General features: G+C 37.8%; 5 protein-coding genes across 8 annotated transcripts; 2 read left to right on the top strand and 3 right to left on the bottom strand.

Moving 5' to 3' along the window:
- Window positions 1-309: 309 nt before the first annotated feature.
- LOC122873009 lies at window positions 310-4,526 on the top strand. Of its 2 annotated transcripts, none has more exons than XM_044189232.1 (14): window positions 310-358; window positions 463-530; window positions 658-732; window positions 828-1,040; window positions 2,340-2,411; window positions 3,046-3,072; window positions 3,181-3,207; window positions 3,328-3,348; window positions 3,465-3,494; window positions 3,583-3,612; window positions 3,715-3,750; window positions 3,864-3,899; window positions 4,235-4,300; window positions 4,398-4,526. In XM_044189232.1, exons 1-13 carry the CDS (start codon window positions 349-351, stop codon window positions 4,280-4,282), a joined length of 693 nt encoding a protein of 230 aa, XP_044045167.1. In that variant the 5' UTR covers window positions 310-348; the 3' UTR covers window positions 4,283-4,300; window positions 4,398-4,526. The 2 variants fall into 2 exon arrangements, with proteins under 2 accessions (XP_044045167.1, XP_044045168.1); XM_044189233.1 differs by having other exon boundaries at window positions 325-358; window positions 466-530.
- odam (odontogenic, ameloblast associated) lies at window positions 4,527-7,171 on the bottom strand. 2 transcript variants are annotated; one of them, XM_044189224.1, is made up of 10 exons: window positions 7,095-7,171; window positions 6,913-6,977; window positions 6,784-6,819; window positions 6,624-6,671; window positions 6,273-6,521; window positions 6,091-6,147; window positions 5,890-6,012; window positions 5,117-5,146; window positions 4,935-5,018; window positions 4,527-4,773 (listed from the first exon to the last, which is right to left on the bottom strand). In XM_044189224.1, the coding sequence occupies exons 1-10, from the start codon at window positions 7,147-7,149 to the stop codon at window positions 4,738-4,740; spliced, it is 783 nt and encodes a 260-aa protein (XP_044045159.1). In that variant the 5' UTR covers window positions 7,150-7,171; the 3' UTR covers window positions 4,527-4,737. The 2 variants fall into 2 exon arrangements, with proteins under 2 accessions (XP_044045159.1, XP_044045158.1); XM_044189223.1 differs by having other exon boundaries at window positions 5,117-5,149; window positions 7,095-7,168.
- A 1,285-nt stretch (window positions 7,172-8,456) lies between these two features.
- Window positions 8,457-10,710, bottom strand: scpp9 (secretory calcium-binding phosphoprotein 9). Its single transcript, XM_044189237.1, has 9 exons — window positions 10,675-10,710; window positions 10,419-10,478; window positions 10,319-10,333; window positions 10,014-10,220; window positions 9,371-9,445; window positions 9,211-9,270; window positions 9,028-9,093; window positions 8,888-8,938; window positions 8,457-8,751 (listed from the first exon to the last, which is right to left on the bottom strand). Exons 2-9 carry the CDS (start codon window positions 10,461-10,463, stop codon window positions 8,683-8,685), a joined length of 588 nt encoding a protein of 195 aa, XP_044045172.1. The 5' UTR covers window positions 10,464-10,478; window positions 10,675-10,710; the 3' UTR covers window positions 8,457-8,682.
- Window positions 10,711-13,122: 2,412 nt separating this feature from the next.
- sparcl1 (SPARC-like 1) lies at window positions 13,123-20,478 on the bottom strand. 2 transcript variants are annotated; one of them, XM_044189187.1, is made up of 11 exons: window positions 20,351-20,478; window positions 19,225-19,280; window positions 19,015-19,080; window positions 17,818-18,915; window positions 16,898-17,006; window positions 16,434-16,555; window positions 16,200-16,320; window positions 15,951-16,087; window positions 15,559-15,707; window positions 14,349-14,497; window positions 13,123-13,766 (listed from the first exon to the last, which is right to left on the bottom strand). In XM_044189187.1, exons 2-11 carry the CDS (start codon window positions 19,276-19,278, stop codon window positions 13,738-13,740), a joined length of 2,034 nt encoding a protein of 677 aa, XP_044045122.1. In that variant the 5' UTR covers window positions 19,279-19,280; window positions 20,351-20,478; the 3' UTR covers window positions 13,123-13,737. The 2 variants fall into 2 exon arrangements, with proteins under 2 accessions (XP_044045122.1, XP_044045123.1); XM_044189188.1 differs by lacking the exon at window positions 20,351-20,478 and adding an exon at window positions 19,355-19,373.
- Window positions 20,479-24,009: 3,531 nt separating this feature from the next.
- scpp1 (secretory calcium-binding phosphoprotein 1) lies at window positions 24,010-27,671 on the top strand. Its single transcript, XM_044189216.1, has 9 exons — window positions 24,010-24,230; window positions 24,637-24,691; window positions 25,161-25,208; window positions 25,576-25,629; window positions 25,752-25,778; window positions 25,899-25,946; window positions 26,297-26,338; window positions 26,450-26,509; window positions 26,603-27,671. The coding sequence occupies exons 2-9, from the start codon at window positions 24,638-24,640 to the stop codon at window positions 27,134-27,136; spliced, it is 867 nt and encodes a 288-aa protein (XP_044045151.1). The 5' UTR covers window positions 24,010-24,230; window position 24,637; the 3' UTR covers window positions 27,137-27,671.
- The last annotated feature ends 110 nt before the right edge of the window (window positions 27,672-27,781 follow it).

The raw sequence follows: 27,781 nt of genomic DNA, 5'->3' as shown, positions 1-27,781 counted from the left end.
TTTTAGGAAATGACCTCCACTACCCAAATAAAAATAGTACACTCACTTAAAATGATCAAAAGAGGTTTTCTAATTCAAATTTTATTATCCAATCATTATTAATCATTACTACCAGTCATCATTGTTGTTTTCATGTAGTGTGGCTAAGAACAGGGATCAAAGTCAATTAAGAAGACATTAGCAAACAATGTATGAAGTAATTGCTGGGTTGCACATCATTAAGCGTGACTAAGATGTGTTGTTTTGAGAAATGTGTGGTGTGTCTCAATGTCTGATGTCCGATATAAGTATCATCATAAGTGCATGATGGGCCACACGCATACTTGTACATCACAGGTGTTACAGTACATGCTATACAGTAAGTGACTTGCTTTGTGAAATGTCTGGTCTGTTTTAGGAAACAAACTGGGTAAGGTTCATTTTCAGAGTTCAGTTTAATATAATATTTGTCTTGTTCTTCAGAAGGTTCTTCAGAAGCAATGCAGCTCTTGTGTATTGCAGCTTTACTTTTGTCAGCAGTAGCTGCTCGTGTAAGTGTTACCTTTGATGATAAAAATATGTACATTCTTTGGGGTGACTTTAAAATTACACAGGAAAAAAATCTGCTTGACGATTTAAACTGATCATTTATCATTTTGTTGTTCTTTATTTTTTCAGCCAGATTCCTGGAAGCCATGGAAGGATGAAAAGTTTCCGCCTACAGGTCGACCCAAGTTGGATGCAGACTCTAAGGTAAGAGGGAACAGACATGAATAGACACACAGGTCCAGTGCTGCTTCTACCCTCTGCATGTTAAGTATTTCTCATTGAATTACCTATTTGTTTAGCATGGTCACAATAAGCAGTCGATGACACAAGTCCCAGAAGATGGAGACAGAGGGTCAGGCGGAGACTTGCCAAAATCGGCCTCTGGCCACCAAGTATGGCTCCCAAACAGGTCCTCAAGACCAGGAAACCCACAGGGGCCCATGAAAGGGCCTGATGGGAATGACCGCCAGGTGGGGAGACCTTCTCAAGTTTCTACTCGGAGCAAAAGACAGGTATTCACAACAAGTTCTTATTTGTTATTTAGTTTGGTAGTCTCATTAAAGGAATAGTTCAACATTTTTGGGAAATGCTCTTATTCTCTTTCTGTCCAGGAGTTTGTTTAGATACTCATTTGTTGGTTTTATGAACCTGTTCATCTATTGATGTTACACCATACAACTCCCTCTAAAACCACAAATAGTTGTTTAACCGTAGTTAGTTTAACCTTTCTGTTTGTGAAGGCATTAAACAAACAAGATATAAGTGAACTTTAGAGGTGTTGGGAGGCATATTTTTTAACTTTGGAGAGCACCAGACTACCTGTTTTCCCCCTGCTTTCTGTTTAGAAAAGTGCTTGTAGATAAATGAAATTTGCTTTCATGCTTGCTTGCTTCCTTATAGGCCTACTTGTGTAACTGGTGGCTTCTGTGTTGTATTGGATAGTAATGAAGATGCCGTGACACCAGGATCTCTTTGGAGAATATCTTTATTTATCCTGACAGAGAGAGATAATAAAGCAGAAGCTCAATGTAAATAAAGCTGCCTGCTTCAGCTCCTACACAAACAAAATAAATAAAAGGCAAATCAGGACTACATGTGGAGACAGATGTGACATTGAGGGAAGCAAAATAAAGGCAATAAACTGTGACAAACAACAGAAGGGATAGTGATAATGAATTGGAAAAAATGACACCCAGGGGTTGGGGGTTGTAATAAAATATATGACATGGAATATAAAGTCGTATATAACAAAACTTACCTGGCAGAGACAGATAATAAACAGAACCTCCATGCACGCTCCAGTTCCTACACAAATGAAATCATTAAAAGGTAAAGCAGGAGTGTTAGCTTAGTTCAACTTTAAGCTAGCAGTTAGCAGCGTTCAACACTAGCTGTTAAAAGACAACTTTATGAGTTCCAGTAAGCTGAAATCTACATAACATCATCTAAAGGTGAAGACAGAAGTTGGGGCCCAGCGGATTATGATAATAAATGGACAGGAAAGGAAATTACAGAATAATACAAAGGAGGTTATAATGAAGTATTTGACACAGAATATAAACTAAAAAAAAAATAAAACAGAGATAGATAATAAAGCAGAACCTCCATGTAAATAAAAACACCAGCTCCAGCTCCTGCATAAATGAAATAAAATCTACAGTTGAAGACAGATATTGTGATATTGGAGGAACAAACATTTAGGCAATAAACTGTGAATAGGATATAGAATATACAGTAGCTACATACCAATACCTGAAAGTTTATTAGACAGTCTTTTACTGTACACAGCACTTGCTCTGTGCTTCAAACAGGTTCCTGGTGTCACGCCTGATGAGCCTGGAGTCCGTCATCCTGGGCCCGGCAGGAGGAACCCCGGTGTAATGGTAAGCTCACAGTAAAATGCAGTGACACTATAGCTGCACTGAAATGAAAAGTAAGACAAAAGTGTAATAAATTGGAACTCTTCAGTTCAATCCTGACCAGGTACACGGGAAGGTGATTGGAGTTGGGGGTGCTGAAACAAAAGACTGAATTTGAACAAATATCATGAAGTAGCGGCCAAAATAACCACACACAGCAAGAACACTGTTAATTGCACAAATGAGAGTGTGGGACTTACACAGTCAGAAAGTCAAACTTCCACAGACAAAACAAAGGGTGCTACTGCCCCCTCAGCACCCCCATTTCCCACATCAATGCTCCAGACCCCTTTAAATAAGGTTGAAAAGCTCTGTTTTGGTGGCATCTCCTTTGGAGGGAACCTACTGTACCCTTGATTTAAAAAAGCAGCTTGTGGCCCACCTCTTTATTTTTGTTTAGTTTTAAATCTGTACATTTTTTTGTCTTTTAGTGTGAAGCACTGTGTGATGTCAGCTTTCAAAATATGCTTTAAAAACTTTACTTACTTACTTACTTACTTACTTACTTACTTACTTACTTACTTACTTACTTACTTACTTTCTTGAACATCCGCGTTATGATAAAATATGATAAACATTTACTTCTTTCTTGTTTTAGGTGTCTATATTCAATGTGACATTTCAGGTAAGATCATGAGTAAAAAAATGTATATGCAATATACTGTTTGTTTGACATGACAGGCTTTACTGAATATTAAAATGTTTCTACTAAACATGTGGCTTTCATCCATAGAATGTCACTGATGTAACCCTGAAGGAGGTAAACAATATGATTTAGTTACTTGATTTAACTTTTGTTGAAGAACTATTCACTTTATGTTGTAAAATTACACCATTTTATATTATGATTCCACTGACACTCCGTGTGGAAATCTTGCAGGGGGAGCACATATTTCTGAAGGTAGGTGACTGAAGAATCAATTTTAATATAAAGTTTCATCACAGTTAAAGAATCAGAAGACTGTGAAGATTATTTTAATTATCAATGAATACTAATGATTGACAATCCATCCATAGCATGGTGAAAAAGGACCACACCATAATAAGGTATACATTTAAGTCTTTGAAGCAACGATTACAGTATCAAAGCTCAGACACTCATCTAGTTTGATTTTTACTGTTAATTGTTTTACAGGGAGGAAAACATGGGCCACCGGAGAATCGGGTAAGTTGGCTGTTTGTCACACTTAAATTTCAGTAAAATATTTTTTTAGCTTGGTTTGATCTTTGATTTTACATTGTGATTTTCTCTTCATCTCAATTTCAGCAATATGTGAAGCTCACCTACAATGCCACAGAGCCGGTAATCTCCTTGCCCATTACAAAATAAAAATGATGTCTACGTTTACTGTACATGATATTTTTTTATAGATATGGCTTCAATAATAATCATAATTTTTCTTTTTCCATTTGAAGAAAAAAGTCAGAATTGAGTATGGGGTTTTGAAACCTGTAAGTACAGACTATTTGTAAGCACATGGCACCATGTACTGTATCTGTCTGAATCCATTTTCTATATTATTTTCTTTTCTTTTTCTATTCAATATTTGTCAAAAAGTGTGAAATTCTAGCATTCCATCCCCACTCACATGTAACCTGTACCCAAGGCTTTTTGTTGATATGTGCAGCTATTTAATCATCAGTAAATGTGCCAGTCATAGACCTACTATTTATTTATATATTGAACTGGGACATTATGTACATTATTTGGAATCAGCCTAATAACAGAAAGTATATTTTAGCACATTTACTGATATTTCTGTAACTCGAGATTTCTTATTTTCAAGATGAACCTCAGTAAGATTGTTGGAGAGGAAAAGGATCCAGAAGAATGACACTGACAACTATAAAAGGTGATGGTCATACTGATTAGTTTAATTAATTAATTATTTAATTTAGTCAATTTGCTGGCTGCTGCTGACACATTTTCTTATCTCACTTTTTTCTCAGGATGACACTACAAGTTTGATCAACACACTTAAAAGAAGATTATGGTTTTATTTCCTGTGGTGTATTCTGGGAAATCACTCATGTAATTTGGCATAATTTCTGTGTACCACAATAAAATTCTTAAAGCAATTACTTTGGCAAAGTTCTTTATTTGACATGTTGTGAGATTCCTGAAACAAGCAAGACAGTTTCAGTGTAATATAAAAAGAATTGAGTACAAATATATTGCATTTGGAAGAATGACACAGTCCAGTACATTTAGCAGAACAATGAGTGACTGTGGCCAAACACAAAAATATTTTTTTGCCTGATCACCTTGTTGTTATTTCCACGGTGAATTCTATGGCTCAAACAGGAAAGGGAAGTTGGAGTGACCCTGGAGAAACATGAAAAAAAATAGTTGTTGAAATATTCTTGATCAAATCCTGCACAAATAAAATGACAGTGACATGTAACAGAAACCAAGGTTTTTTGTGTGTGAATACACATGGATGCATAAAAGCTTTAAAGATTGAGTGTCATTGTGTAAAATCATACCTCATCAATTCCTGGGCCAGATGTGTCGCCACGAGGATCAGGAGGAATTGTAGTAGACTCTTTCTGTGTCCCCAGTGGCCATGTCTGATATAGATAGAAAGTTACAAAAAACACTAGACTTAACACTTCCCTTAGTTTATTGGTGAAATTATAAAAATTCAGAGGTTAAGTAGTGTACTCACTTTCTCTGTTTGCACCTTAGGCTGGGAAGCCTGCTAAAATGGGAAAATATGCAGGAAAATTAGACCTCACTAAGTATGTACTTGCATGCTTTATTTGAAATTTGAGAATAAACCCTTTCAGACACAGTCTTCAGACACAAAACTATGGACATTAACAGATTTAAGAAAAAGAAACGACGAATAAACAACAACAAAACAATCAATATAAAACAATAGTAAAACACATACACACATATGCAAATAAACCACACCTACTACATCTGCAAGTATCATCTGCACAAAACTACAAACAATTAAATTAGATAACGACTAATAATGAATTAACAAATAAAATAGTCAGTGGTACTGAGTAATAAAACATATATATGCTGCAAAAGGTATCATCTAGCAGTGCAGATATTTTATAGTTACTTAACACTGAAATGGGACTGAGGTGACATGATTTCAGCAGCGGTCAATATAGCAGACAGTCGTCATTGCATCACAGTGGCCGCACGTGACTCAACAGCTATCTTATTATCATTAAGTCGTGTCTTAATGATAATCATAGTCTGCTGCACTGGTTCCTTAGTTCAAAGTGGCAAAGGATTGTTGCTGCTTTTTTTACATTGTTTAGTAAATACGTAGCCAGTATGCACTGAACACTGCTCATCTCTATAAAGCAAATCCTCCTTCAGTCAGTGTTTTTTAATGCATAGTCTGTTTTTGATCGATGACCGCAGAGAAACCAGGAACCTTCTTGTCTTTACTTCATGTCATCTTGCATGTCTCACCTGCAGAGGGAGCTGTGGTCTCTGTGTGGTTCTCTCCACGGTTTGCTGACGGTTGTTGGGCTGCAGCACCATAGTGTTCCTCTGCTGGGGGTAGCCGTAAGGAGGCACAAAGTGAGGGAAGCCCTGTGGATGTTGGAGTCAGTTTAAATCTGCAGTGAGCATCCAAATAAAGATATTGAGGTTTGCACACAGGTCAAATACCTGCTGTCTGGGAAACTGAGGAAATCCATAAGATGGGTACTGGAAATGTGGAAACATCTAAAGGAAATTTAAAACAATTATTAATTTCTCCAAATGACTGTGAGGAGCCTTGCAGCAGCAGAAATTATAACACAAAGTATTAGACAACACTATCACTGTATATCCATGCTGCTTTGTTGTACCTGAAAAGGATTTTGGGCCTGCTGGGGGACATTAGGAGCGTTGGGGTCCTGTGGAGGTCCAAGCTGCTCTTGCTGGCCGTTGGGGATGAGCACAGGAGTAAACTGGTTTCCCTGGGTGGGGAGAAACAGCTGGGGCCCCTGGGGATTGAAGGGACCGGCCATTTGCGGGTTCAAGTTCACCACCTGTGGAGTGAGCAGCACCTCAGGCTGCTGCTGCTGCAGCACATACTGGGGTAATATTGAAGACCCCTGGATAAAAAGGGATTTGGTTCAGTTTTCATATTATTTATAAGTCCACACATGTAAAGCTTTTTTTAATCTGACAAAGGTATGCACATAAACTTCCAGTACCTGTGTTTGTCCAAGACTTGCAAGAGTTAATCCATTCAGTCTTAGGATCTGAACACACAAAAGAGTTGTATTAAATTTGGTAATATTACTCCTTAATGACTTGAGGGATTGACTTGAGTTTGCAACCAACAAACATAAAAGATTTAACAGATATATTTACCTCATTGCTGTTGCTTGCAAGAATTCCAATCTGCAACTGTAAAATAAACATTAAAAAATAACACTTTATCTCTGCCATTTTAGAAGATATGAGAAATATGTACTTTAGCAAGACAGAGATTGAACTCACTGGAAGAGCAAAGCTTGTTCTGAATAGACAGACCAACAGAAGGGCAGTCTGGAGCTTCATGGTGTCTACGGTCAAAAACATGGGGCATGTTTAAAAAACTATTTATGAAATCCTACCATACATTTTGCCATGTCAGAAATAAAACTTTCACTGAAACAATGAGCGTTACAAAATCATCTTACCGTTTCTCTGGTTCTGCTTTCCTTTTCTGTGTGCCTTCCTCCTCACCTTATCCATATCCCTTTTAAATTCTGTCCATGTGAGCTGTTATAGTCCACTGCCAACCCATCCAGACAATATGTGGTCAGTGTGACAGACATTTCTCATGGCATCAGACTCAGACACTTGCAACACAGGGCACGTAAGTATGTTATTAGGTGTAAGTCATGTCTCTAAAGACCATGACATGGTCTGCGTCAAGTTGTTAACAAGTCTCTAAAGAATCTGAATTTAAAATTGTACGTGCTTCCCACATACATTACTGTGCAGCTTTCTATTGACTGTTTTGCTTTTACAGGCCAGAACTCAATGACTTGCAGTTTAGGGGACCTGTGTACATAATGCACCTCTTATATGTTCTCTTAAGTAAAGTTTATGTGCATTTGTGTTGCGCTTCAGCATGTAATTACAGATGTTAAGACTGACAGGATTTTTGGCCTGTCATGAGAAAAAAAGGAAAACAGGAGCTGGGAGCTTATAATCACACATTTGTCACAAGTTGTTCATAATATGCTGACTAATGTTGGCATCTAATTGGCAAATCATGGGTATTAATAGTTGACTGAGTTGGGATTCATGTTGAAGACACAGCAAAAAAAATAGAAAGCTGTGTGTTTTTGTTAGTCTGTCTGGAGAGGTTGGACTGCTTGTGCATTAGGTAAAAATGTATAAAGAGTACGGTCTACACCTGCTCTATATGAAAAGTGCCCTGAGATAACTTCTGTTATGATTTAGCGCTATATAAAAAAACATTGAATTGAAATGTGTTTTTTGTGCTCGGTTGTAACTTCTTTTTCAGGTTAAAATGACAATTGATCTTGAGCCTAAACTTGCCCTTGCTTTTAAACCTAATATGTGACCAATAGGCCTTTCTGACAGCAGAGATTTTTGACTTGTTGTAGCAGGAATAGCACAGGTGTTACTAATAACATTTGCGATGGCTCTGTTCTATTCAAGTGTCGCAGTAAGCCATGACAGTGTGACAGTTCTTTACACCTGTGCTTTTCCTACTGTGACATGTCAAAATGTCTTCCATGAAAAAGGCAGATTTTTCATGTGGCACGAGCACAGCTCACATCTGCATCAGCCATGTTCAAAACTTTTCAAGTTTTTTTCAGTGTAATTATCCAGCTAACCTCTTTTATTCTATTCTCCATGAGACATTGTGTTTTCATGTTGTTTCATTATGTGTGAGGTTTTTATACTCATTATCCTTTAGATGGCAGCAGAGGTCTACTACTAACTGCAATGATCATTACAGTTTATTGGTGAGAATTGTCTGATTCAGTACATTGGTGTAAAATCAGAGGGTTCCACAAAACAAATTTAAATTTAGTGTCATTTATTTTCATTGTACAGTTAACATGTACAGTACATCCATCAAATGTTTTCTATGGCGATTCATTCGGAAAAAAGTGAGTTTCAAAATCATGCATAACACAAAAAGCTTCCATGATCATTGGTGATAGACAAAATCATATAAGTCAAGTTTTATTATCACTTTGATCAATCTTGCATATTTGATTAAAAGCTATTGTTAACAGTCTCATCTTAATAATCTTCATGATGATCTTCTTCGTCACAGGGAGTTGTTGTCGTTGTTTCAGTAGGAGCTGGAATCTGAGGAAATGAACAGGAACAATGACTGAATGAATGAGATAAAGACAATTCACAGCGAGATGGGGAAAAAAACACATATCAGACAGTGTTTGATTATGTTTGCAATCCTGTCTGCTTGTAAATTCCGCAATCTTACCTGAGTATCCACAGTGGTCTTTAAGGTGTTGTCCTGTTTCACAATCTGACGCTGGAGAGTCAAAGAACAACAATTAGCCAGTGTAGCTTTCATCAGTATTCACACACAGTAGATGTAAATACAGTTTACTTGGTTCCTACCCTGAATCTTCTAAGTGGATCAGGCTGAAGAGGAAGCTGCTGTTGCACGGCACCACCTGTGAGTCCCTAAACAGACAGCAAGATTTAGTGATTCAAGTGACTTGTTAAATTTCTACAAATCATCATTTAACCCATAATAAAAGTGTGTTGTGGACTGAAAATCAGTGAGAGGTGAGTCATTACCACCAGGGGCTGCTGCGGAGGATTCATTGGTGCCATTTGAGGGACTCCAATGAAAGGAAGCTGCCAGTAAACAAGAAAGACAGAAATCAGTGCTTTTTGTGTGGTACTCTGAAGCCTGAAACAATATCAAATGACTTTTGACAGTATGTACAACACTAACCGCATTGGCTGCAGGGACAGTGTACACGTTGGGAACGGGGGGCGGTACAGCAAACGCAGGAACGCCGGGAACAAACTTTGAGAGGGTACAAATGTGATTGTTCATATCAGGGTTATTGTAGTTCAGTATTGTAAAAGATCAGATCAGATATTTTGCGCATATTGTTGTATAATGTCAAGAATAAATCATATCATGTATCATCTGGCTTAACAGCAATTTGAATTTAGCTCATTAAGCTTAAAATGATGCCAAATGATGAAGTATTTTCTATCTGCTAATAATGAAAACATCAGGGACCAACAAGTCAGACAACAGCAGAGCACCATCTTGTGGTGTAGTTAGAGTTAAAAGAAAACAACCAATCTTTACCAAATTCATTCTGTTATACCATGCACATACTGTACATTTTGTGGATTATTAGTTCTCTTTTTGTCACAATGTCAACTTTTTCTATTTGTTTACAGCATTGTTTTACACCCAGTTATAATCTTAGTTCACAATTATAACCGATTAATGCGATAAGATACATTAAAAAGTTTGAATAAAATCTGACACTCCAAGAACTCTTCATCATTTTGAAACACATTGAATTCTTCATTCCTGTTGATCTGAGGTATTTAAAATGACAACCTGATAGACTGACCTGAGCAAACTGCGGCTGCCCAAAGAAACCTGCTCCAGCAGCAGCTCCCATGGGTGGGTTCAGGCCTCCAGCCATCATTCCAGGGACTGCTCCGTTTGCCATTCCGCCGTTCATACCTGGCATCATTCCTCCATTCATACCTGGCATCATTCCTCCATTCATGCCTGGCATCATTCCTCCGTTCATTGCTGCCATCATCCTCTGTTTCTGTGTAAAGGAGGAGAAAGAGCGTTTGTTATTAACCATGACATCATTTGGATTATTGCACTAATCACGCATAAATTATTAGTATGAATGTTTCTTACCTTGCCTGCATTGACCTGCAATAAGTAAAGACACCAGAAGTCAAATGCACTGCTTTGTATGCAAGATAGATAGATAGATATATAGATAGACCGTACTTACACAGCAGATGGTTGCTACAAATGTTGCGAGGAGGAAAAGCTTCATTTTGCAGCCTGAAACCTGTAAAAAAAAAAAAAAAAAAAAGACCAGAATAGATACATTTAACTCAAAAAATCTAAATATTTTTTTTTGGTAATATATGCATGACATTAGTTAGAACATGACTATTTCTGTATTTTTAAACTGCATTACACATTAACTATGATCACATTATTATAAACTCTCCATTGCACAATACATACCTTATATTTTGTACCTGATATTTTTTTGTTCCTCTTTCAAAAGTTATGTGCCAACGAGGACTGTAGTTGCTCTCTGAATTTAGAGCACCTTTTTATCAGTCCCAGAGATTATTATGAGCCAATTAGAGAGTAGAACACTGACTTGTTCATGAACTATATTTGTCGCCTGTGTGTCATGGGAACTTGTGATATGACATCTTCTTTTTCTACTGTACAAGATTTAAAGAAATGTAACACAATGAGCTCCCTATTTTCAAAGACGCACCCGATTCAACCATCTAATATTGTTCTCGATACAGCTGAGTGACCACAAACAATAACAGAGTGATTCAGTGTCTTGGGAAGGGTTTGTGGAGGCTTCTGGAAGCTACTGACTAAAAACCCGTATGAACCATCTAAATGTTGCGGGTTGTGGCCTCAGGAGGCAAACAACTGACATCATCATCAAGTGCTTTTCTGGAGGAACCATGAAAAACACGTGTGTATGCTTAAATTCAGTTAAACATTTACCTGGCAAGCATCATACTGTTTATGAGAAGATTTTCTGATTTGCTTCATGTCTTGAAGTGCAAATTCCATGTTTTTTTGCTGCTGTATTATAATGCAAAGTAAACACGTGCCTCAGGCATGTGGGGAGGCCCAACTGTAATTTCTGATGAGTCTATATTTGTCTCAAGCAGATTTTTACTTACACCGTCCCTAGAATAACTACTCATATTGCACTAACAACTCAACAGTAATGACCACAAAATGTCAGACCTCTTTTAATTCGTAAAACCTCTGATGTTACTAGTACACAGGAACAGATATGTGTCTGTCATGTTTCATCAGCACATTTTCTCTAGATGTTTAGAGCCATTACATTCATTCCCAGTGTGGTTGGCTGGGTATGTTCTCACATGTGAGGCTGTCTGGGAAAGAGTTTTGTTAGGGGGTTTTTTGTGTGTGTTTTTGCTGCTGACTGGGCAACCCACAGCAGGCCAGGTAAACACCCTCTGTGGAAGTCTGGTCTGGAGCTTTATACTAATTACACGCTGTCATGCCATTTAACTTAAGTAACATTTTCTTTCTGTTTGCAGTTTAATGTTGTGACAAATGACATTTCCTAATGTAATTATGTAAATAAGTGTTTTTATGTCTGATTCATGAATGAGGCAGTGTACTGTAAATAGAAAGTTGTGCATATTTGTACCAGTCTCCTACACAAAAATACGTGCCATCACAGGAGCTACACCATGATGCTGGTTGAAGTTGTGTTTTGCTCAAATACACTTTGACAGACATAGTTTGGGCTCCAGATGATGTGACATCAAACATGTACTGATATATTGGAATAAAGACTCAACAAAGATTCAACAATTGATTTCAACCATTTATTGGTCATAAGTTATGATGACAGTGATTTATAAAGGAAATATTTGAGCATGAACATCTAGTAGTGAGACAGGATCAGGACGTAAACATGAGATATCTGTGAAGTCTGACAGCTGTGTCGTCTCATACTGCTTGCATCTCCTCCGTCTCCATCCCAGAGCATTCTTCCTCCTCTTCAGCTGCCATCACCTTCATCACCGGAGACTGTGTCCTCCTGAGGCGTGCTGCCACTGAACGCTGAAACCTCACTCTGCCAGCTGCCTGCCCACCAGCAGCGCCCGGCTGTTGCTGGTTGTTCAGTCCGGCCACCGAGATCAGTTGCACTTGGCCAGGAGTCAACAGGGCACCCAGTGGGTCTCCTCCAGCATTCATTTGTGGCAGTACAGCAAACAGGGTGACTGGCCCACCCCTGGCACCCTGAGCCACCTGCCCCTGTGGATTCACATTGGCACCGCCTGCCTGCCCCACAAGAAATGCCCCACCTTGTTGGAGAGCTCCAATTAGCTGCTGCAGGGGAGCCTGACCTACTTGGTTCCCGACTGGCTGGATAAAAAATGAGCCACCAAGTTGGACTAACCGTGCCATAAGGGGTTCACCGTTTAGTGGGACCCCATTTTGAGCCCCAGGGTTGGCTTTGTTGCCAGCTGCTGCTCCATTATTATTCACTCCCCCATTAGCAAGTGCCTCATCACTCCCTGAAGACACACCACCCTCCACTACAACAGCCAAGGTCTGAAAGATAACCCACAGAATGCAGAACATGTTTTAGTTCAGTCACAGCAGACAGTCAACAGGTGAAGGGCTGCTTCTGTCTTTGCTTATATAGAGAGTGTCTGATTCAGTGATCACCAAGAGAGGTCCAATCAGATTCCAGTGCTTTTTCTCAAAACAACATGTCACTGTAATCATCATGACCATGCTGCAGGCTATTTTTTGCTTTGTTACCTTACAGCTGGCCATTATTCAGGATTATGTGGCAAACCTAAACCATGTATCAGTGACTTGCATTCTCAAAGTCATTGTTACAGAGGTCATATTTTCATGTCATGGTGGTATCAGGAAGATTGACCAACAAATAAAACATGATATTAGAGCATAAACTGATGTTTATTTCAGCACTGTAAAGAAACAAAAGTCATTATTAACAACAGGGTGCATTGATATAGTCTACGTCATGATATTGTGAAGTCCATTGCTTTCCATAAAGCTTTAATGAGAGGTACAAGGAAACTTAGGATGCAAAGACAAATATTTACAGCATTTGCTACTAAGATAAGAATCACAGTTACTGTTTTACATTTCCTACTGTAACTCAATGGTCTGGCATTAACTACGTATTTAAAGAGTAATTCTGCACTAAATCATTCTAACATACAAACCACAGTTCTTTTAAAAGCTGGTACTTTTCTACTAATTAGCTGATGTAAACTTTTCCCCAGTTTGGAATGCATTAAAAAACAGTCTGGATAAAACCAGCTAAAAATAGCTTGTTCTTTTATTCTAATATCTAAGAACACAGATCCAAATGTCCAAGCTTAGCCTGACACAAAAAAACAGCATTGACCACCAACACTTGATCAGCAAATGATCTGCATGTGTCAGAGTTTCTTGTATTACATAGATTCATGGAGGCTCCTGTCTCAAGCTGCACTGTTGGAGCAGCTTCAACAAGCTTGTGTAGTAGATGAGCAACAAAATGAAGCTCAGAATAACAAGTTGACATCCATATCCTCTGTGGAGAAAATAGATAGTAGGCATTAATAGGATAAAAAATAAATGACAACAGTATTTGCCATATGCTTTGCCAGGGTATAGAAATGTTTGAGAATTATAGCAGACTATAAACAAATCATGGATAAATTGCCAGCGAACACCCATTTCAGAAACTAATTGCTATGTACAGGATGTAATGTTACATTATTACTTGACTTGAATATGTATTGTCAGTCATTACATTGTTGTTAGGAAAAGAGGTTTTAAAACTTAAATGAAATAAACTGGGGAAAAAAATAATATAAAATTAAAATAAATCATCCACATTCTCATTTAAGCATTTGGTTAAAATAATGACATTAAAATGAAAATTAAAAAATGTGCCTAAATAGTTTACTAACTGCTTATGAAAAATCATCAAATTAGATAAGTGAACAGAATGCAGAGTCACATGTTTGAAACTGAACTTGTTTACCATAAATTATTCATGGGGATGGTAACGAAGCCAAAGTGTAAAAGTTAAAGCCATTATCAATGTTGAGAAAAGTGTTTGAGGTAAATGTTATACCATAGTATGTTGGTGACATGCTGTTGCTCTTACCATTCTTGATACCAAAACAGGAAGTCCACTCTTTAAAGGACACCTGCTTGTCCTTGTCTGCGTCACACTCTTGAAAGAAGCGGGAGGTGCAGTGCTCCATCGGCACCAGAGGGACTCGAAGTGGGGCCAGCTCTGAGTGGGACAAAAATCTGCATAGGATGGAAGAACATCAAATTTAGATCATTGTGAGCATCTAATTCATATACAGTACAGTAGTACAGTAGTGTGTTTGCATTATAATTAGACTCATGGGTAGGTTTTATGATAAGCCCTGCCAGTACTGGCTGGGGTTCTGTTAAATATTTGATATAAGCCAAGCTTGTCATCTACCACCAATACGATGGAGTTTCATTCAGGATCATAGCTTCAGAAAAACAGCATGTAATTCACTTTCTGTGTGCAGATTAGGATTCTGTTTAATTGTTCACTGATGTTATTGGTATATAAAATTCTTTGAAAAACAAGAATTTTAAAAGCTATATGTTGGTCACCCTGTCCTGTCATTGTTATTTGTTATCATCACTAATGAAATGTCTAAATCCATCAACGAGAGTCAGAAACTATCATTATCTGCTTATGTACAATTTTAATGTCAATAGGAAGAAATCAAATTATGCTAGGGTTATCTATTAAGAACCTACTGACTCAGCTAACATGTAAAACAAAATCATTAGAGAGAGTTTTATTGGAGAGAGTACAGTACCGCAGTACAGATCGGGCTGGATGTTTACGGATGTAGTGACACTGCCATTCATATCTTTCACAAATCAAAGTTTTCTCACGTGAGTTCCGACCACGCTTAGTAGCTTTTCAAAACATCTGGCTATTGACAGTCACAAGTGGGGAAGTGCTCTACTGAAAATATGTCTCTGTCAATCCTGAAAAGTAAATTTGACAATGAAAACTGTCAGTCTAACCCTGCCTGGACTGGCAAGTATTTGTTTATATTACCACCATCTCCAAACGCCTGCAAATTTTTATTACATTAATTTGCATTTGGTTAAAATTTCTCATTTTCAAAAACAAAAAAAAAAAAAGGTTTAAAACAGGCTGCTGAAAATGTCTGTCCCATCTACATTTCCTGGTTTTAAAATCTGGCCTAATGGAATTTGTAATTAAATAGCCCTGCCCTATAGTAAGCCCTCTATATACATTTTTAAAAGTGAATTCTAGGTTGAGGAAAATTGTACACAGAAGAATTAAAATGTACCTGTCAGAGGGGTGTTGGTCCAGTTGAGCAAACTGCCAGTGCACTGGGTAGATATACATGTTGTAGTTCTTCTCAAAGTCCTGCACGAGCAGCTCAACAGGGTGATCACCAGCATGAAGACGCCTCTCACTCTCAAAAATTTTCTTCACCTACAGAATACAGAACACCACAGTTTGATTGACTTTGATTACCTTAAACATAGACCGTTAACAACATACATTTTATATAATTTATTCCTTTTCCCAAAGATGCTATGTGACTTTCTGACTGACTCACTAACTGAGTGATAGATTGGATACAAATAACACAACAAATTGCAGAGAAATAATATAACTTTTAGCCTGAGAATCCCAGTTTTATCAATACGTATTCATTTGAGCAGCGCATCTTACTCTAAAATGCTGTTTAGGAGTGAGGAAGCCAGGAGACATGGAGTCATGTTCATAGAGCTGCAGCAGCACATTTTTCAGCCAATCCCTCATTCGTAGAGGAAACTGGATCAGCTCAGTGTCCACACATGGAGGTATAACTGAGAGAGAAACAGAGAGAAAGACCAGGGTCAAATAAATGTTTCCTGCACCATACTTCAACTAAAATGCTGTTGTTTAAACCATAAACTCTGTACAGTGGTTATCGCTCACGTTTGCATGGCCCAGTGTAGTCTAGATGAAGTCTGTGTCCTCTCTTAGTGCCCTCCATGTTGCATTTAGTAGCAAAGAGTTCACATGATGTGTCATACGTTTTGTTGTCTGTCCCACAAACCTACAGAAAATGAACAACAAACAACAATGAAACAATCAAATGCAATACAGCAGCTGTTGTAAAACCTTTCCAGATTAGCTTTCAGAGATGATTAACAGATGATCCATACTTACATGATCAAACTCATTCACACTGGGGGGACATTCTGATGGTTCTTGACACACACAGCCTGGCTTATTGTCCGCATCAAGTTTACACGTCTTTCCGCGTTTGCAGGGAAAGTTGTCACATGGATCTAGAAGAAAAGACAAGCACTACAGTGACCTTTGACCTATACTTAAAACCAGTGATAATTTTCAGGTATGGTTTGGTTTATTTTATAGTGCGAAAACTGGAAACCAATGAGCTATAACCACCACACACCATACCCTACATTCCTCTGCCATTTGAGTTTGTACAGTGATTAAATTCAACTTGATCTCTATCATTCACTCCTTAAGCCCACAGAACTGTGTTTTGGTAGTGACCGTGAAGCAGAGTGATGCTATTCATGCGGGAGTTTTAGCAAAATGATCCAGTCAGCAGATTCCCCTGTGAGGCTGTTAGGATAGTACATTAGTCAGTAATGGTGACCAACCAGTAGGGGCTTCTGGGCGATGTACGCCTCCACCAAGAGAGGACCTGGAACTGGGGTAGAGATCCACTGTGGCTCTTATCTGCACTGGATTCATTCCTACTAAAGGACCCTAGAAAAGTACACAGGAAACATGAAAATGCAATTTCTTAAAACATGGGAAAATAGTTTCAACCACTTCTTGGCCACATCAGATTGTAGCACCACAGCAAAAGTAAATGTCATGTTTCCCTTATGAAAACCTGCAATAATATGTTCTGGCCACTTGGGGCCAGCAGAAACACGCTGTAAACACAACACTGACACAGCCCTTAGTTGATATGACTAACTTGTTAATAACAGTTACCTATTTACACATCCAACTGATATGGAGTAACATTGGAGTCATGTTTCTGGACACCTGGCTATTGTAAGTCCAATATTCATTCAGTCTCCACCAACTCCTGAGCTAATCTGATCTTGCCCTTTAGCTGCTGAAGGCTCCACTATGTTCGCCATTAAGATGCTAACTTGGTATGTCTGCCGTTTCACTGAAAACAGCTGCCTGCTGTGGCCAAAAATATAGATATGAGAGCGGTGAGAGTGAACCAAAACAGTAAAGTTGTGGGCCATAATATATATATATATATATATATATATATATATATATATATATATATATATATATATATATATATATATATATATATATATATATATATATATATATATATATATATATATATATATATATATGAGCTGAAAGACACGAAAACACTCCGTAGAGATGAGGGGAACTTCAGAGCCGAGAGATAAATAATTCTCTGTCAGTTTGTCACTATGAGTGAGCCCATGCAAGTACTCACATGATCAATTGTTAATTTAAAATATTGATTGTAGCCACTTTAAAGGAAGTAAATGTACAGATTATGTATATGCATTACCCATTTTCCTGCCCTTCTCCTCTTTGCCTTGTGAACTGTATTGTCAATGCTGCTGCCCTCAGACTCCGGAGGATCCTGTTGGATTGGTTCAGACTGTGTTTCCTCACTCTGTGGAGAGTGCTTCCTTGCCCTCTTGTTCTTCTTCTGCTTCCTTGCCTTTCCCCTGGTGTGACTTCCACTGTCATTCTTACTCTTCTCTTCCTCCTTTCCAGCTGGTCGGGACCCTGATTCTAACTCTGTACTGCTCTTTGGTTCGTGGGGGTCCACATTTGCTTCGGGTTCTTTTTTATCAGCACTCATTTCTATAGATTTTGCCTGTGAATCTTTGTCCATGTCCTGATCAGACACTTCCTCACTGTCCACTGCCTCAGTGTTTTGTATGTCTTGTTCATAGTCATCTGCAATGGTGGGCAGTTCTTTCTCACTGGTTTCTTTCTCTTCTGTTTGTGAAAGAAGCTGGGTGTCGTCAGTGTGGGGTTTTATTTTAGCAGATAAAATCTGTAGAGGTTGTAAGATGCCACTATCAGCAGCGTAGTCAAGATCAACTGTGCTACCATCCGTTTCCTCCAGCATTGCCCCTTGCTCCTCTGCTACTTTTTCAACAGACTCCTTTTCCTTGGGTGACATCGTTTCCACCTCCACCTCTTCCTTCTCCAGCATTTCAGCATCTTCCACACTCTCTTCCTTTACTTCTTCTTCCTCATCTGTCACCTCTTTAGCGTCTTCCTCTATTTGTAGTTTGTCATCCAACTTCTTCTCCTCCACCTCAGCTTCCTCATCTTCACTTATCTCCACAGCTTCACCAGACTCCACCTTGCCTTTGTCTGTCTCCACTTCTTCGTCCTCTAGCACTCTTTCTTCTGCTTCCTGCTCTTCTTCTGCATCTTTCTTCAGGAGGTCTACCAATTCCTCCTCACTCAACAGGACTACAGTGCTTTTGTCACTCCTTTCAGTCACCTCAAACTCTCCCTCCTCCTTGTTAGCATTAGCATTGTCTTCAGAGCTCAATTCCTCATCTTCCTGCTCCTGGCTGCTGGCCGCAAACGTGACTAAAGTAGGTAAAATCTGTGGCTTGTTGGCCTCCTCTGTGATAATGTCCTTATTCAGGAGAAAAGAAAAATGTTCATTTTACAAGAATGACATGAAATCATCTTATGTTTCAAATATATTTAGAATCAATTTAGAGTCCTGTTGTACCTTTTCTTTGGCTGTATGTGACGTCTTATGCAATCCATGATGTTTTCCATGAGGTTTACTTTTTACCTAGATATAATGATAATTAATGACAAACATCTATTCAGTTAATGCTAAAACTGCAATGCAAATATCACATGACATCTTTTGTTTGGCATTTCTCTCATGGCAAAGTTTTGTGTCAAATTAAGAAAAATATTAATTGCTACTCACAGGCAGGGGAAATGTTGCTGCCAGTAAGCAAAGGAATACTAAGCAGGCCCTCATACCTGAAACATTAAAATTAAAAGTTTAAACATTGGACAGAAATCACAACAAAATTTTGTTACATGTGCTAATTTACATTATTGTGAATCGCTGCAGAGCTGAAATCTGATAAACTGATTTAACAAAAGGCTTAAAAATACATTAAAAAACAATCAATACATTCTAATCTGACTTCTGGGTGGTCACAACAAAGACATGAACTTGGCAAATCTTTCACAGTTAAAACAGAAGTGCATCTGTGTGCTGCCAACACTTTGATGACAAGCAGAGTTGCGGGATTGGCCTTCACTGTTGTCAAGGTTACAGGCCTCTGAGATGCGCCTCTCTCTCAAAAGTCACATTCAGAGCTAAAGTAAACATCAGAAGCTACCAGACTGGAAAAAGTTGACTAAGTCCACAAACTTTTTGTCTCTCTGGACGGAAACAAAACAGACTCTACTGGGCCTGTCCAGTGGAACAATAGCTCTCTGGTTTGGCCCAGTAAACCCCAAATAGGTGTAGACAGGGTGTGTGTGTGTGTGTGTGTGTGTGTGTGTGTGTGTGTGTGTGTGTGTGTGTGTGTGTGTGTGTGTGTGTGTGTGTGAAAGTTTACCAGAAGCGATTAATCACACAATTTTATTTGATCTTTACAATATTGAGGCAATGTTACAAAGGAAATTAACGTTTCATCTTTAATACAATTAATAATTTAATAAGGTCATCTCTTTGAATATATTTTACAACTATAAAATATATGTTGATCTATAGATTATGCCCAGCTGTAAGTAAGCAACATTTAAATGTGTCTATATTATGTACAGTATATTAGTACCTCATAGTATAGACAGTATATAAATAGTTACTATCTCTTGATATGTTCAAAAATAATTGAGGCATCAATGTCGACATAGAACATCTAAATAAAGGTCTGGCTACCACAAAAGAAGCTAACCAAGCCAATAGTCGCTGCATGCACCACACTCAAGTTTGATTGCAAACTAGTTAGTCAACAAGATGTCACAGACATTTCTATTTGATCATTAACAAATTACCATTCAAAACAATGGACACATCTCAGTAATTAGGATTTTACCTGAGGCTGACAGTTGCAAGAGAAATGAGAATCCTGCACAAACACCAGTACGTGCCTAGGTTGAACCTGTGAGGATGTCCTTTTGTAATCGAGACAGCACTCTCGCTGTTCACACAAACTGGCATGCTACACACACACACACACACACACAGAGTTGCCAACGCCTTTTCTAACTTTGGGAGGGTCTTTGGGATACAGATGTACAGACAGAGGGAGAAGAAGAGACCCTTCACTCAACTTCAGTTGGGTGCTCTGCCTAAAAAAAGTGTAATATCTATGTTTCTCCCCCCCCCAAAAAAAAACAAAGTCAGGAAAAAAGGTGACACTCAGAGGTCAAGAATCACCCCATGTGTTGATCTTTTGAGAACAATTGATTTAAACTTATTTTATTCTTCTTATGTAGAGAGAGGGGGTATGTAGAGAGAGAAAAAGAGTTGTTGTGGTGAACAAGAAAAACAAAAAAATCTGATTTTATTGAGGATAAGCTTGTAATACATAGACACACAGTAACTTCATATATAAGATGATATTGGACTTGAGATAGTAAGAAATGGAAAGGATGGAAATGGAATATACAGTTCAGTTTCAGCTTGCTTTATTGCTGTTTACCAGCTCCAGTCAGTACTGTCTGCAATCATGAATTTAATTTCATGTCCAGGTCTCATGCCAGATTGAATTAGATTGTTTTTTGTTTTGTTTTTCTTTTATTTCCTTCTTCTTCTTCTTCTTCTTCTTTTTGTTCTTCCTCTTCTTCTTTGTGAATATTTGAACAAGTGTGTTATGTGTAGGTTGTTTATGACAGAATGAAACCAAACCAAGGTGTGAAACTTGGTTTTAGGACAGAAATAATGCATACATTTGGTCACTAGATGTCACTCTGTCACAAGTCTGTGTTCCTGAGGGCACTAATATGACAAGCGATAATATTTTGATATGATGGAGTGACATGATGATTAATAACATATTTTAATAATTATTTGTCAGCAGCTGCTTTTAGACACTGTTAACTTTATTTTTCTATTAACTGCTCAGGACAGCAGGAAGAGTAGAAATAGTTATATTAGTTCACTTTTTCAAGATTTGTCTTGTTAACAAATGTTTCTCATTATAATACACTACTACTCATTTGACAAAGCAGTTTGACCCCAAGGGCCATTCAGTGGCTGCTCTGGAGCTTTCGATCATATTACATGATCTTCATCAGCAAATGGAGTTTGCCCAGTTGTCATGGAAATGTAGATGTTCAAATTGACATTTTATTCTGAGCACCTACAGTTCTGTAATGCGTTATTTTTTCCCCCACGACCTTGAGCTGAGATTGATAATGGACTGCTGTGAACTTTGAAGTTTAACAACTACTCATGTATCAATGTCGTGCTTTTAGTTATACCAGAATATTCATCATACTAGTTATAATTAGTATTACAACAATTGCAGTACTGTGTCTGAGATCATTAGCACTTTTTAATATTCAAGCAAAATTCCCTACAGACAGTGGTGGAAGAAGTAGTCAGACCTTTTACTTAAGTAAAAGTACCAATACAACAGTGCAGGAATACTCAAACCAAAAGTAAAAGTACTCATGCAGAATGGCCTATTTCAGAATAATGTATATTATATGACTGGATTATAATTATTGATGCATTTATGTGTAAGCATCACTTTAATGTTACAGCTGTTAACTTCTTTATATTTATATTTATATAATTTATAATAGTACATCAGAATTTATTTGTTTATTATATTTTGTATTAATCATGTGACTCTGCAAAGTAACTGTTAACTAAAGCTGTCAAATAAATGCAGTGGAGGAAAAAGTACAATATTTTCCTCTGAAATGTCGTGGAGTAGAAGTAGAAATAACCAAATAAAGTACCTTAAAAGTGTACTTAAGTACAGTACTTGAGTTAATGTACTTAGTTACATTCCATCACTACAAGAGAGCGAGACACTTTATGCTTTATTCTCGAAGTACAAGTGTCCTGCAGGTTTCTGTTCCTTGCTGATTAGCTCATAATCCATAATTGGCTCAGCTGCTGCTCATTAAACACCAGGGAGCAACAAAAACCTGCATCACACTGGCCCTTGAGGATTAGATTACTAGTTTGTCCTGCTGTGTCCAAGTGTCCAGTCGCATTAAGAAAATCGATAACCTAGATGCATCAGATGCCTGGCTGAAAGGGTCAATACATCATAAAAACCTCAGGCCAGACATTGTTGACTTCCGGTCTGTGTGCCACAACAAGCATCAATCGTCCTCTCCTCACTCCTCCCATGTTCTAAAGCAGGACCTTACAACAACTGGTAGCTGTGGTTTTGGCAAACAGCTCCAGACTGGTGAACATCCAGTCTAATTACATGTTTCTTTTGCAAGGTTGAAATCCCAAGTGAGGTTAAACAAGAAATTCTGTCTCGTTTTAGGCCTGACCATATATGGATATCCAGGAAACACTTATGAGCCTCAGGGAGGAAATATAGAAGTCTTTATTTAGGCTTCCTACTGTACATTTCCAAGAACGAGTCCCATTTCCAAGAACATCATGTAACACTGAGGACAATAGGTTACAAAATAATGGTTTTGGGTTTTTTAAAGAGTATCGTTCATGTACACTCAGTTAGCAGTTTATTAGGTACACCTAGCTAAAACTAATGCAACCATCCTGCAATAAATCCTCCCTTTATGAAGGTTTTAATGTTCAGTTTTTGTTGAAACTGTTTTAAAGAAGTGTTGATTCAACTTTATAGTAATTTTGGAGAATGTAGTTTGTGGTGTTGTTTAACTGTATTGCATTATACAGAGAGGTGTTTCTGTTATTTCACCTACCCTTACTGATATAAATGAGGTGGAAAAAATAATAAAAATACCTGTCAGTATAATGCAACAGCTTCAACAAAAATTATAATTTTTGTTATATATTTTTGTTATAATTTTTGTTTTGTTTTTGTTATAATTTTTGTTATGTTTGTTATGTTTGTTATGTTTTTGTTATAATTTTTGTTATATTTTTATATATAGTAATTATATAGTATTATTTTGTTATAATTTTTGTTATATAGTAATTATAAAACATTATAATTACTTCATGAAGGTAGAATTTATTGCAGTCTGTTAGACTGCTTTTAGCTAGGTGTACCTGATAAACTGGCAACTGAGTGGATTTAGCCCTAATGTGCGTGTAAGCCTCAAGTTATGTGAAGTAATAAGTTTCATTAAGATAAGTAAATTTTCTCCATTTTTCTTTATCTAAACAAGTATTTTGAATCTACCCTTGAGCAAAGGACTAGCTCTCACCTGCTCCTTGTAATTCATTATTAGACAACAATAAAACTCCAACTATTGGTAGACTAGATAGTAAAGAGAACAAAAAAACATCCATTTCACCAGAAGCAAGTGTGACTCCGTCTGGCCCTCCTTTCCTGTGTGGAAAGTGGGCGAGTTTGTTTTTTACACAGGCCACAAACCCTATGGTTTAGTATGCTAAACTATATTTCACTCAAGACTTGAGAGGGGGTGGAGGAAATTTAGTGACTGAATGAAACAACCATGTGTGTGTGTGTCAGTGTATGTGCGTGTACTTGTGGTGTGTGTGCGCATCATTATCATGCCAGTTTGTGTTTGTTTTAAGCTCACTCTCCGGAACAAATACACCTTGGCGTGTCGACAGTAGAGAGACATCCGGAAGGAAGTGATGCAATCATTTTCAATCAAGGTTACTTATATACAGCTGTCCTTGGAGTTTCCTACAGCATATCCACACATCGTGCTTTCACTGCCTCAACCGCCAGCTTCCATACAGAATAGACACTGGGTTCTCCTGTTTGCTGAACAAGGACCACTGACAACTTTCTGGCACTAGCTCTGAATCTAACGGACAAAAAGGTAATTGATCGCATATTGACTGATTTTAACATAATTTACTTTTTACTCCATGCTTTGGTTGATAACTCATATTTTTTAGCATGCAATCTCACTACATGTGTGTAACGGTTGGTTAACATTATTCCAAACTTGCTGTTGTATTGTTAAACATGTTTTTAAGTTTCTGTTAACTTTTTCTTTACATGTTTAGCAGTTTAAGTATAAAAGCAATCTTGGACAACTAATGTGTAAAGAGAGTTGCTCTTCACACAACATGTTTTGTATTTTTAGATAGTTTTTTTGTGATTTTGTGGTTTTATGTTTGCAAACCAGTTTACCTCAAATTGCCCCTGAGGGACGAAGTATTCTAAATGAAGTTTAAGTAAATTAGTAACAATATTAATCACTTACTGTATATCTGTTACAGAATGAAGGTTACCATAATAACATTTTGCCTCATTGGAGCAGTTTTTGCCAATCCAGTAAGTATGAAAATAAAACTCTTAACACAGGCTTTTAAATGTAAACACACAATTGAATACGCATTTAGCAAAATTTCTCAAATGTCTGCTTGATTCTACAGATGAATTTACATAATATGCTAATTGTATATCATGTCCAAGAAACTAGAAACCTAAATGGCTTCAGGTTCTGTGTTGACATGCTGTGCATTTACTTTACATTTAATTAATGCTGTCATTGATTCTTCCAGCTGCAACCATAATAGCAAGTGTAAACAATCATCTTTGTGCTGCGGCGTTTCTTTTAGTTTTTAATTTTTGCAAAGTGATGCATTACTACTATATGTCAACAAAGCAAGAAGATTCAGTATAGTTTAAGAAGAATATTAAAATCACTTAATACAGATACACATTGATGTTATGCACATCAAGAAACCACCTTCACCTTTTTTCCTTGTCATAATCATGGCCTGTGATTTCTTTCTGACAGATTTCATTCAATGCAGTTTTGGAATCAAGTGAGCTGGACCCAAACACGGTGAGTGCTATTTGAAATTAGTCCTCTCTTCAGACTATATCACATTAGAGTCTTGGTGTCACAGCGCAGGAACTCGACGCTGCTTACATACAAATCATTTGACTGCCGTCAGGTTGTGTTCCTCTGACACAGTTGGCAGGAAACCTAACAATAGGTGTGGTTACTCAAAGATTCTCCAGACCTCAAGACCATTTCAGAGACTATTGTTTACCATACTGTGTGTCTGGACCATTTATGCAGCAATAGCTTGCCCAGGCGACGGTTGGCATGAATGGATCTTAAATGAATGTGATGATTGTTTGTGTTGCAGTTATAAGGTATAATTAAACATATTGTGGTTTGTGCTTACTTTGTTTTTCTTTCCCAGACTGAAAGTTTGTCTGTTTCACAATCATCTGAAAATGACACCTCCGAGCTTCAGGTAATGTATACATTTATTCCAGTAAATGGAAAATGACTATTTTCTGATGCAGATGACTTTTTGCATCACTTCTGATTGTTAATTTTCACCTAAATGGGTGTGTATTCCTGTTTCTGTTGCAGAGCTCTGAAGAAAATACCTCAAGTCAAGTGAGTTATTTTGATTAGTCAATCTTCCGCCTGAGGGAAAATCTGCTCATCTTGATCTAATTAATCTAACAATGTGCTGTAAATGTGTCTGAATTCACCTTATCAAATGTATCTTTTCAGAGTCAGAGTTCAGAGTCAGAATCTTTAGAGACCACATCAGAGGACAAGGTGGGTTCATCACTCTTTTACTTTATTGTCATCAGTAAACTACATGAGCATGTTACTGCTGGGTTCATAACCTCAAATTCATCATATTTTATGATGAGGGTGTAATAGTGCAAAGTAATAATAAACATGACAATAAATAACTGTAATAAAATAGAATGAAGTGAAAGAAATAAAGGAAAGAAAGAAAAAAGTGTCCTTAGTTCAGAGAAGTAAGTTATTAATAACACAAAAGAAATACTATATGCGTACTTATATGCTTACAGTTTTCTTGTTGCACTCTCCATTTGACTGTTGTAGAAATACAACGTTGCATTATTTTCTAAAACAGTATGTTTCTTTTTCACAAACAGACCTCAGAGGAGAGTAACAGTCAATCAGATGAGGATGACGGGGTAGGAGCAATTAAGTATTTTGTCAAACCTCGTATGTTTGCCAACTGTTAATGTATGGCACAGCATCATTCTGATTCCACTGAGCTCATATTATTCCCTGTATCGCCACAGACAGACTTTGCGGCTGAAACCAGAGATAACAGCATGGGCAGTGAGGAGAACGTTCGAAAGGTGGCATAAACATTTTACACACTTTAAACTATGTCCTGCTTTAGCTGAAATGAAAGTTGAATGACACTATGATCTGCTTATTCTCTGCATTAGAGTTGGGTTCGAGTGTTTGCAAGTGTCATCAAAGTCCTGAGCGCAGAGGACAACAGCAGTACAGAGGTCAAGGGTCAGTCAGACCACCTGACTGCGAAACAGCCCACTCATACCTCCACCAGCGACACTTTCAGACAGAGGACCAACACCACTCAGGGTCACACAAACCTGCCGCTGGTGGAGAATCCCACCCACAGCAGTGACACCACCAGCGACAGCGCAGACACCAGTGACATTACTGGTGTAACAGCCGTCACCAGCAACAGCAGTGAGAGCACCAGCAGTGAAAGCAACGAGACCAATGAGAGCAGTGAGAACAGTGACAGCAGCGACGCCAGCAAGAGCTCAGAGGAGAGTAATGCCAGTGACAGCTCCGAGCTGGAACAAGTCAAAACCCAAGACTGTGTGAATGGAACTCAGAGCTGTGAAAGCGAAGAGTATATCTTCCAGGATATAGGCGACGACGCTCATTCCTCAGTGGACAATCTGATGGTGCCAGATGAGGATGAAAGGGAGTTAAGTCTAAGGAGATGATGGCATGCACTTGTGCAGCTCTACGTTTCCCACTATGAACTACAACACCATTAACTGACCTGCCTGAAGACTTCAGGATGACATGTTTGCGCTTGCTCATCGCTTCTGAATGATGATTTTGGCATTATAATGTTAATTGCTTCAGCTGACTTTTTTGTGTGTGATTATTATTGTGATGATGATGTAGCCTAAGCATTTACTTTGTTTTGATAATATAATAATATATAATAATATAACCATGGTATTGGGTGCTTGCGTGTTTTTATATAATCATTCAGACAATGGCAGTAGTGGACTGTACTTAAGTACATTTTTGAAGTGCTTGTACTTTGCCTAAATATTTCCAATTTATGCAACTTTGTACTTTTTACTTCACTGCATTTAGGCTACTGTATTTAATAACTAGTTGCTAGTAACAGATTAGCCTACAAAACGTGATCAGCCTCTAAAATGCAGCATATAAAGTAGTTCAAATTAGCTGTGTCCGCATCTGTAATGATAATCCAATTATTATTAAAATATACAGTATATTTGACCTTTCATACTTCAAGCACGTTTTTTTTTCTGAAAATACTTCCGTATTTTTAAGTGAAATTGAATGCATGTAGGATCTGAGAATTTCTTCCACCACATGGGTACAATAAC

Source organism: Siniperca chuatsi, linkage group LG3, assembly GCF_020085105.1.
Source record: "Siniperca chuatsi isolate FFG_IHB_CAS linkage group LG3, ASM2008510v1, whole genome shotgun sequence".
In the NCBI taxonomy this organism is placed as follows: domain Eukaryota; kingdom Metazoa; phylum Chordata; class Actinopteri; order Centrarchiformes; family Sinipercidae; genus Siniperca; species Siniperca chuatsi.
The sequence above is the reverse complement of the archived record's forward strand: the minus strand, read 5'-3'. Positions and strand labels throughout refer to the sequence as shown.